Below are 10,867 nucleotides of genomic sequence, written 5' to 3' on the forward strand. Positions count from 1 at the left end.
CCTCTCAAAGAGGACAAACATACCTTCAGTATTTTGATAGAGGGAACAGAGACAGGACTATTTTTTCCAGTGCTCATTTGGCAAAATATTTCTGTCCTGACTGTCTTCTGCTCGATTTTAGCTGCCAAAAAGACCCAGTGGCTGGAGAAGGAGGAGAAGGCGCGGCAGCTGAGGGAGCAGCAGCTGGAGGAACGCCGCAGGAAGCTCGAGGAACAGCGGGTTAAAGCAGAAAAACGACGAGCAGCCCTGGAGGAGAGACAGAAACAGAAACTTGAGAAGAACAAAGTATGTATGGATGAAAATACAGCCTATGTTTTGGTAGTGTATTTAAAAAATTGTGCTTTAGTACATTTCCCTCTTACACAGCATTAATAAACATTGTGCCCTCCTTTGTGGGAACCAGAACTGGGTCAGTTGCATCTGGGGGGATTTAGTGTTTTACTCAGGGACACTTGAGCCAAACAGGGCGCTAGAATTCAGGCTTGTCTAGTTGAACGGTGTCCTATACCACCCCTGCATATTAACTTTAATGCAGTAGACATTTTAAAGATGTCTGTTCTTGCATCCTCTCCAGGAACGCTATGAGGCAGCAATCCACAGGTCAACCAAGAAGACATGGGCAGAAATCCGCCAGCAGAGATGGTCATGGGCCGGTGCACTAAGCCAGAACTCAAACCAGAAAGAAGGTGAGTACAGTGATCCTACCTGGATACACATCTTTAAAAAGTTATACCCGAAGTGTTATCAAGAATAACTGACTTATATGACCATTCTGTCTGTTGAGGTTTTTATTCACCGTTACTGACTCTTGGGTTTCAGTGCGATTAACCTGTGAAGTTGATGGTCTGAAAATCAAACATCACCAATTTCTCTTTGTTGTGCTGCAGTCAAACATTTAGTTTATAATATGTCAAAAGGTTAAAGACATCTATTATAGTTTTCTTAAGAACAATGTGATTTAATGTAATCACATAAACCTGTGAAAAACACTAGCAAATCTTGCTTTAAATATGTCTTAAACAATAAAACATCTAAACCATTTAGATAGGTCTGAAGCAGTAATACCTGAGAGGGTATCTCAGTTGATGATATCTCAACAGCAAAATGGATGCAGATCATTGTGGTTGACATGATGCTGGCAGGTCTGCAGTCAGGAATTCTGCCTCGTGTTTTACTGCATCAGTCACACTTCTTGACTTTAACACACCATTTCCTCTGATACCCGCTGTACCTCTGCCTGTGCAGATTGTTTGCCTCTAAAACATTACTGCAGGGCTATTAGTCCCTCATCATGACCAGACTGTATTGATTACACAAAGTGAAAATGTATTCTGCTGCTTTTATTGCAGCAGTTGCAATAAGCAGGATTCTGTCCACTAGCAACAACAAAATTAAATTTGTTGTCTATTAAATGCCTAATTTGAATTGATAAATGTCCTGACTGCCCAACAGCCAATTAGATCGGACTCTGAAATGGCTGCAGAACCTTGGTAATGGTGTAGAAATTGCGTTTCAACAGTGCAGATTGACAGGGTTGCAAATCTAACCATGAAGTGTCCTGAGTTGCATCTTATGCCATGTAATCGTCTCTGCCATATGCCAGGGGAATTATTGGCATTCCAATCAATCTCTTCTTTCTTCCTCCCTCACCAGCCTGCTGTCTGTCATAATGTGCAAGCAAGCAAGTGTAACCAGGCAGCAGTGGTTGAGAGCTCAGGGCGTTATTTAGGAAATGTTTCCAAGTGCCCGTCTTGGCCTCTATCAGAGGAGCATACTGCGTCACCTACTGGCTTTGCGCAATTAAACAGAGACATTCATGCTTGGTCTGCTTTAATACCATATCTCCATTACCACGATGTTCTCTGAATCATGGCATTTGGGGAAAGAGAGTGTTTGATTTGGATATAAAAAGGGATGCAGAAATGGAAGTATTGGACATGGATGGTCTTAAGGATTGAAGGTTTTGCTCTTTTTGAAGTGCCAGTTTACATCATCAGCCTTGAAATGAGTATATAATTTCCAGTTACTTGCTTGGTTGTTATGGTTATTTTAATGGTCCATTCCTTGTTCACTGGGCTTGTGGTGGCTTGACAAGGTGGTTCATAAATGTTTTGCCGAATTTCTGAATTGGTATTGACCTAGGTGTACTTGTAAACATAAACTTCTGAAAAGAAAACATAATCGTATATATTCTCTCATTTATCTCATTCATCTTATCCTGACTTAATACATTTTCTAGGAAAGGTGGTCCAGGTTACTATGGTTAATCCGTAGTTGTCACTTTAGCAGAGTTTTCACTGGAACCCCTTAGAAATAGTGCCAATATAAACTATTATTAAAGATGCGGTGATTTTCAATCTTGTAAGTAGCAACAAGTGAAACCAAGTTTTCTTTCATTTCTATTGTATAAGGATTGTAAAAGGAGAAATCTTAGAGACAGATCTCTTGTTTTTATTGTCTTGTGAAGCACTTTGTAACTTGCATTTTTTAAAAGTGCTGTATAAATAAAGAATATTCTATGTCAAAACCTAGACAATTAAAACAAAAACTATCTGCATTGGTAAATACTGCAGAATGTTAGAAAGTATTTTTGTCATTTGGGTCAACCAAAATTTGGCAAAGAATAACAACAAAGAACTGCAAAAACATAAAAAGTATTTTTCGAAACACATGTTCTGTGGCACGGATGCCTGCCTACATACCTAAAGGCTAGCTGAGGTGAACAGATGTTGCACTGTAATTTAATGTTAATATATTTCTATATACGCTCAGCAAACAGGAACTGGCTTTTGTGAGATGCATTAGTGCAGTTGCCTTTACCTTGACAGGGTATATGTTCGTGAGGGTATCAGCATAACACATGACGCCACAGAGTTCCTCCTCTTCCTCTCAGTCATGTGACCTGTGTGAACATCTGTATGGCGCTCTCTTGGCTTCTTAGGCAGATGCTCTGTTTCAACGGTCAACCTGCCCAAACAAGTGGACTCTGTTATAAACAAGCGACTCTCCAAGTCCTCTGCTACGCTCTGGAACTCCCCCAGCAGAAGTAAGGCAACATCTGGAATGCCCCGTTCCTGTTTAAATGTGTCCATCACTCTGCCACCGCCAACACCTCTGAACCCGTCCATCATTGTCCTCTATTTTTTCAATTACTTCTTCCCTTTTCTGATTTCCGTCCCTCTCCTGTGCTTGATGGTTGACGGCTGATCCATTTCCATCTTCCAAAACCACTGAGGTTTTTTTATTTTACTCTCCAGACTTTGGGTTGGTGTTTTGTTTGACATGCCCCGCATGCTCATTTTTATATGGGAGTGCCTTTTTACTATCCTTTAGTGGCTCATTGTGTGGCCATTTCATTCCTGATGCGTTTGCATTGTCAAAATGGTCCTTTTGTGCTCATTTTCATCATACTGGTTAAGGGATGTTGTTTTGGTGTCTTAGATGTTTTACTAAATGATGATTTGGAAATGGTGTGTGATTTATACATGACAATTATTTCTTTGAATCAACTTTGTCTTTAAATCAAGAACCTTCATTAATGCTTAAGAAAGTGCAGCTTTTTATAGGTCTGCAGTTAACCAGGTCATGGTGTACTCCTGCAGAGGGGAAACTTGTGAGTTTGAAAAAAAGTAAAGTTAGTGAGTGAGTGGGTGAGTCTGCATTTTTTAAGAGATGGTATATTCTGAAAACTCCCCGAAGCAGGTACTCTTCCTCGTTGCTGCTGGAAAAAATAGATGGGTAAGTATCCCGTTCCCCTCTCTCCTCTCTACCCCCAACACATTTACACACTGTGAACATTCAGTGTAACATCTTCCTCATCCTGCACCTTACAGTCAGCAAAGAACAGTTATTTGCCAAATAAATACTGATGAGTCTCCAGTCGTCTTCTTCTCTGCTTGTATGCTCAAGGCTGTGGTTATAAATAACTAACTCACTATCTAGACAAGAATTTCAAATACATCTCTCTCTTTGGTTGGTGCACATAGAGCCAAAGGTTATAAAGGACACATTTACTGGGATAATTTGTATCCACCTCAGAAACTACTTAGGTGGCACTGAGGTGTCGTAGTATGATTTAGGGTATTTTATCAGATCCCTATGGCTGGTAGATATAATCCTACACATGGGCCACCTTGAAAACTGTCTATTCATTTTCCACTTGTGACAAATTTTAGATTTTGCTGTGTTGGATAAAGAGAGAGAGAGATCTCTCAAGAAAGACCCCTATTTACTGTAATACTGCAGATTTTGCCATGAATTTTGAGCTGACAACAGAGCTCTGGTTCAGGACATCCATTTAACACTTAACTGTAATGCTAACTGAAAAAGACACATTGATTGATTGTTTTCCTTACCTGCAGCCCGTAGCCTTGCATTGAGTCCATGGGAGAGCAGTATTGTTGACCGGCTGATGACACCGACGCTGTCTTTCCTCGCTCGAAGCCGCAGTGCTGCTAGTGTTCTCAGCAATGGCAAAGATGGTCGTAAGTTGGAAAAAAACATTAAATGTTAGTTTCACATCTATGTCACAGTAGATACATTAAATCACATTGATGTGAATGGTGTCAAGGTTTAATTATTTTTCACTTTCCTCTTTAGATTCTCTTCTCTGCCCACGTTCAGCCTCAGCCAGTCCGCTCACTCTGTGTGCCCACCAGCCCCACCACCGCTGCTCTGACCGCTGGAGAGTGACATCCAGCACACCAGACATCACCCAGCGGCAGCGTCGACGGAGCTCCACACCCGTATGTCTGCCTAATTCTTATTGTTATGTGCATCTAATTTATTCACCAGTCACAGTCCTCAGAAAGTTAAAACATGAATCGAATGTGAACGTTGTACTATCAATGTCTTCATAATAAGTTAGCCCTTCTTCAAAATAAGAATGTAGCTAATAAACCATGAAATCTACAACAGCTGATTCTGGTTTTATAAGTGGATTTATTATTCCCCTCACCCCTGAGTGAAAATGTAATGGAGAGATCACTGTATTGTTCTTGAAAAAGTATTGCCAGGACAAGGAAACTTGAATACAGACTAGATTTCCAGTTTTCTGTTCTTTTCTATCACTTTTATTAACAGCAATCTCTATGATATTACAGTAACACTGAATGTTATTTTTGTTTAAAATGGTAGCCCCTTTCTGTCCTGTTTTATCCAATCAGATGGACAAAAACAAGAAAGAAAAGAAAGACAAAGAACGAGAGAATGAGAAGGAAAAAAGTGCCATCACTAAAGAGAAAGTGCTGAAGAAGAGACAGTCCCTACCCAGCATGAGACACAGACCTGATCCAAGGTAAAGCATGAAGTTTATCTTTTTTGTTTTTCTTACTTCAAAGTCAATTCAGTCTTACATCTGTCTCTTAATATGAATTTGATCCGTTATTAGAAAAAAAAGCAAGTACAAAAAGCGTTAGAAAATTATTTAGCAACTTTTCAGTTTGATGGATTAATGACATAAAATTTGCAACGTTTTCTTAATATCTCTCTTGTTTAATTTGAGATTAAATAAATGTGATTACATATATATATATATATATATATATATATATATATATACACACACACACATATACATATATACATACACACACACACATAAAAAATTATCTGCATTTTGTATATATTATGCCATCACCTGACCTGCAGCTTGTTTCTGGTTAGTGGCTGGGTTAGCCAGGTCATTTGTGTTTATGTCTGCACGGTACTAACTTTATATTTCATACATGGCTTGATCCTATGCATTGAGTGTAAGCCTAGGAATTTACCCTCTAATCCTCAGGCCACAGAATAAATGCCATCCATGACAGAAAGGATGAAATAGAAGAAAAAATCTAAAGTTCCTTTGACTCAACAAAAAGGCAACAAAGAGCTAAAGGGAAGAAAAAAAACAGCATAATGGATGTTTCCCCTCCAAGTGTTGAATTGCTTGTGCGTTGCTGGGATGCTGACTGATAATGCACTTAGAGGGATGATGCAATATTTGAGTGCGCTCTGTCTGCTGTGAACCTGTTTGCTGAAGTCAGGTTTCTTCAGGACATGTGCCATTTTAAACTAACATTTCAGCCCAGATCTAAATGAATATAATGTGGTCAGCTTGGTTTGAAAGCATTAGAGAATTTTTGAAGACAGTAGAGGATCATGGCTGACATAATTTCCCATCAGTTTTACATTTTTTCTCCTGTGTTTTCCTTTGCTCCAGCCCTAGTCCTTTATCAAGACAACGACCTGCATCCCCAGCCACACCCAAGGGCAGAACAGCCTCTCCGAGCCCTGCTGCCTCCCCCAAGCCTCCATCAACACGTGGAAGCCCATCGACTCCTAAGGGCCGTCCAAAAAGGGCCAGGACCCCTGCCAGGATAGATCACCGGACCTCCTCCCCTGTCCCACTTGAGAGAGTAAAGGAGCCTCGTAGGCCTGCCACCCCAGAGGAGAGAAAAAGTGAGTAGCAAAAGGAGGGATAATAATGGCCTTTTTAGATTACACTGGATTTGAAATAGTACATGTTAACATTTTATTTCTTGTACATAGTCAGTGATTGGCATTCTTTTCTCCAGTAAGACAACCACTGTTTTGCAACATTGATGAAACCTTTCATACTCTTATTATGAATGAGCATAAAGGTTCATTCATGTCATGCAATGACAACTGAGCCGACTTCAGTCATTGAGGTGCAGTTGAAGCTCTTGAAAAAACTAGCAGTCTTTGCAATTTTTTTTTTTCATTTTCTGTAGTGCTATTCTGTAAGATAATTGTCACTTCTGTCATTATTTGTCAACTGCATTTTAACAAACAGTTCCAGATAAGATACAGTACATCTGGATTTTAGGTTGTTTCCTTTCATGGCTGTATGTTTATATTTTTCTTTCATTCCCAAACAATTATCCTTTGCCTCAGTTCCTTCTCGTGATTGGCCAGAATAATAAATCTAATGGAAAAAGTGACTGAGCTACTGGAAAATCTGTATTTCTTTCAAGTCACAGTTGGCAAAGATTACATCAGGCACAATTAGCCGTGAAAACAAAGGGTGCCCACTCAGTGAGCCACACGCAGCTCCATGGTCCATGTCTGCTCACACAGTGCTAAGAAGCTGGACTAATCAGCCTTAATTATGTAATTACGGAGTCCTTCAGCTAAAGCTATGGCTGTTTAGAAATTCCATTTGTGCTGGGAGCAAAATGTTCAACAATGCATGTGTAGAGAGAAGTCTGTAGTTGAGCATGCCAGCAGTGTTGATCAACGGGTACCCCTCTAAGACAGGACGACCTCTAAATTAATGAGGAACACAAATAATCACACTGATGGTTGTCTAATGTTTGCAATTTGTCTTCTACAATACTGTTTTAGGTTCCCCTGTGGTTCCTGCCATCGTAGTATCCTCAAGCGCTGCCACAGCTCATACGTCAAGCACACCAGTAACAACCAGTGCCGCTTCTTCCTCCCCTGAGCCAGTTCATTCTACTCCTTCTGTCCGTGCTGTGTCACCTGCACCCTCTCCCTCCACCAAGCCCATGGCAGGCACCAACGACCCAGAGGAGGCTGCTCGCATCCTTGCAGAGAAACGCCGGCAGGCCCGTGAGCAGAGGGAGAGAGAGGAGCAGGAACGTCGTGAACAGGAGGAGAAAGAGAGGTCAGCTTCTTTTTAAAATGTCTCAATTCGCAACTCATGAGGGTCAGCACAATGCAAACCTTCCATATTCAAAGAACTGTCAAGTTCTTTCACTGTCTAAGAGAAGAAAGGAATTTTAAATGTTTCTGTGAATGACAGCAGTTCCCAAATGGTCTATACTCCCACAGTATGTTTTTATTTTTAACATACACAATACTCTCTTTTTCCTGGCAGCCATGTCAAGAAATTGTACAGGTCATGAGGAATTAGTATGAAAATACGTTTGCAATGTTGCCCCAGAAAATGTGATATTTTGACTAATGTTTTTATAAATGTAACAAATATGTAATGTCACTGTGAGATGGCTCATGCAGAATATGCTGTCGTAGCGGTTTAAAGCTGCAAAATAAGTCTCACAGAGGACATTTAGCTACTTTTCATGTAAACAGTTAAAAAAAAAAAAAGACTAATCAGGCAGGCTCCATTGATTCTCACAGCACATGCAAGCCTGAATGAGCCTTCATTTATCACAGCCGGGATGTTTAAGCATCAGAAATTTGAGAGGCTGGCAGCCAATTGTGACCACAGCAAGTCAATATTTACAGCCTGGAAGCTCATGTGATCTCTTGTTGGCGCTCATTATACCAATTGTTTCCATTTCCATACAAAGTTTGGTTTTGTTTTGCTTGCATTTCAATGTCAACGCAGCAGAGGAAAGCATAAATTAAACAGGAAATGTCCTGTCAGTAGACTAATTTCCATTTTAACATTGTTTACCATGTTCAAAGCGGTTGGCATATCATTTTGTGGAAACAAAAATTCTAATCCTAACCTTGTGCCCAAATTCTTTAGAATCCTTAGAGAGGAGCGGATAGCGAGGGAGGCAGAGGAAAGACAACGCAGGGAGGAGGAGGCCCGAGCTATGGCCGAGGAACAGCGGAGGAGGGATGAAGCTCAGCGGCTGCAGGAGGAGAAGGAGGCTGAGGAGAGAGCCAAAGCTGAGCAGGAGGAGAACCTACGCCTGCAGAAACAGGTATTCTGACTCTCAGCTCCAACTTGTATTCTAGCCAGGTATCAAGTGAATATAGAGTGTGTCATGCAGGTCTAGTTAGTCACGTAAGCATCAAACACCAGTGTTACCATCATATTGCCTTTTGAGTGAAGGTCAAGACACACATGCAGCCTTATACTAGGCTTATTTGATATCAGGGTTGTCATAAAACTCCAGCCCAGTATTTTTCTGTTTAAATGTCAGTGACATATTTCATTAAAGACAAATATTAATCCAAGATTGTGTGCGTGTAGCAACAATAACTGCTGTCCTTTTTAGATGTCCATTATAATACCCTGCCTGAGTAATGTTGACTTATCCTATGTTTGCGGAGAATGAAGCTTGATAAGTAGAAACAAATTTCCAATGAAACATACAATGAGGATGTTCATTAGAAAGACCTGTGATATGATTAACTGTAGCACTGCCTTGTCTGTGCAAATAGTGTGTAGTGCATCAACCCTTATGCTTTGCCACCCTCTTGTGGTCTTTTACAGAAGTGGCATTTTTGGGTGGTTAAACATGATGTTATAATTATGCATAGGCTTAAATGTTGTGTTTCACTTTGAGCGGTCCTCACAAGGCTGTAAATGTTGAAAATAGATCTTTTTGGCTCAGAGGTACAGAAAATGTCCCCTTTGTGGTTGTAAACAGTAATTGCAGGGAGCAACCACACCCTTGTTACGTAAAAGGCATGTTATTTTGGCAGAAGCTTTTTCCGCCTTCTGCCGGCATTAAAACTGTGATTGGATTCTCGCCTGTGTGTGTTTCAGAAAGAAGAGGCTGAGGCTAGAGCCCGGGAAGAGGCGGAGAAGCAGCGTTTGGAGAGGGAGAAACACTTCCAGAAGGAGGAGCAGGAGAGGCTGGAGAGGAAAAAGGTAGGGCATTGGATCCGTCCTCCCATCATTGTTCTTTCAGCCAGGTTTTAAAGTCACCTATGTCAAAACAGAAAAGCACACTTATGAATTATGAAAGTAGAAGTACAAGACATTTTGGGGATGAAAATAGCCCTCATACCTCTAGACGGTGACTAATTTGAGAGGAGAAAAATGTTCCAGTTGTGCTCTCACAGCATACATCTCAGAGTAACACAAAATCAATTCTGTAGGCCATTTCCTAACGCTCTCCTCCCTCAACGGTGGTGTTATATTCTGAGATACATTCCCTCTGTGGTCTGCCTTTTGACATGACAAAAGCAGGCTTGAAAATTGAGTCTCTCAATCCAAGATTAATGATGTTTTTGGCTTATCCTGGATTGGCTGTCTGCATGCCATGATTTAATAGGGTTTAGAATGTGTGCGAGTGTGTAGCTATATATAAACACTAATAATGGCGAGCTAGCTGTGCCAGTCATCTGTGTGGATTTGAGCAGATCTTTGCACATGTGAGCTGATATGTGTGCACTCTGCGATCATCTACTCAAGTATACCACCCACATAAACTCACGCCTCTCTATGCTAGCTAAGCCTTTCTTTCCCTCTCCTCATCTTCACTCCATGTGTGAAAGGGTCTTATCTACACATGCCAGACCTCGCTCAGCCAGTCAAAGCCTGGCTCAGTGCAGGAATAAACCCACAAGAACAGCATGTCCCCTGCCCCAAAGTCAGTCGCACTGTACAACACACTGTTACTGTCTTCTATCAAAACCGACTCACCCGCTCTTACTATCACTTCAACATTGCACAAGTGGTGAAAGCCAACTTATTAGTCAAACAAAAATCTTTGGTCCTACAGCAGACATTTTGTAGCTAAACTAGATGCCAAAGCCATGAGTGTGTCAGCCATCCATGAATAATCTTAGATCTTAAAAATGCCTCACTTTTATGAGTGGCAGCTGCTGGGGTCTAGCGGTCCCAGGCTCGCCGTGTCCTCAGATGAAGGTCGCATCTTGTATCAAACATCTGCGCATGCCAATTATTCACACACAGAGTAAAATGTATTATAGAACAGTACAGCAATTACCCTCTTTTCCTCTGTCCTGCTATTTGCTGATCAACCATCATACACTGTTGTTCCAGCTGAATACATGAGTGCCGCTTCACTCTTACTGACATAGCCCCCCAGCTGGACACACAAGAGCCACTGTTACTTCAAGTCTAATAGTATTTTTAAAATAATACTTTTTCATTAGTGAAGAGAAATAATGAACTGCAGAAGTGAAACCTCGGGTTCAAGAAAATAGTCTCAAAGTGTGTGGGCCCACTCCA

General features: G+C 41.0%; 1 protein-coding gene across 8 annotated transcripts in view; it reads left to right on the forward strand.

The window, feature by feature from the left end:
• map7d1a (MAP7 domain containing 1a) overlaps positions 1–9,604 on the forward strand; it is a 31,443-nt gene extending 21,839 nt beyond the window's left edge. For 2 of the 8 annotated variants that reach the window (XM_055013891.1, XM_055013892.1), the window contains 10 exons: positions 122–285; positions 575–686; positions 2,942–3,046; positions 4,362–4,508; positions 4,600–4,745; positions 5,166–5,296; positions 6,203–6,441; positions 7,348–7,630; positions 8,462–8,642; positions 9,434–9,604. In XM_055013891.1, the coding sequence (XP_054869866.1) occupies positions 122–285; positions 575–686; positions 2,942–3,046; positions 4,362–4,508; positions 4,600–4,745; positions 5,166–5,296; positions 6,203–6,441; positions 7,348–7,630; positions 8,462–8,642; positions 9,434–9,589 (1,664 nt within the window). In that variant the 3' untranslated portion in view covers positions 9,590–9,604. The remainder of the gene's footprint in view (positions 1–121; positions 286–574; positions 687–2,941; positions 3,047–4,361; positions 4,509–4,599; positions 4,746–5,165; positions 5,297–6,202; positions 6,442–7,347; positions 7,631–8,461; positions 8,643–9,433) is intronic. The other 6 variants (XM_055013893.1, XM_055013898.1, XM_055013894.1 and 3 more) reach the window with 3 other exon arrangements.
• The last annotated feature ends 1,263 nt before the right edge of the window (positions 9,605–10,867 follow it).

This window comes from Amphiprion ocellaris, chromosome 9 (genome assembly GCF_022539595.1).
Source record: "Amphiprion ocellaris isolate individual 3 ecotype Okinawa chromosome 9, ASM2253959v1, whole genome shotgun sequence".
In the NCBI taxonomy this organism is placed as follows: domain Eukaryota; kingdom Metazoa; phylum Chordata; class Actinopteri; family Pomacentridae; genus Amphiprion; species Amphiprion ocellaris.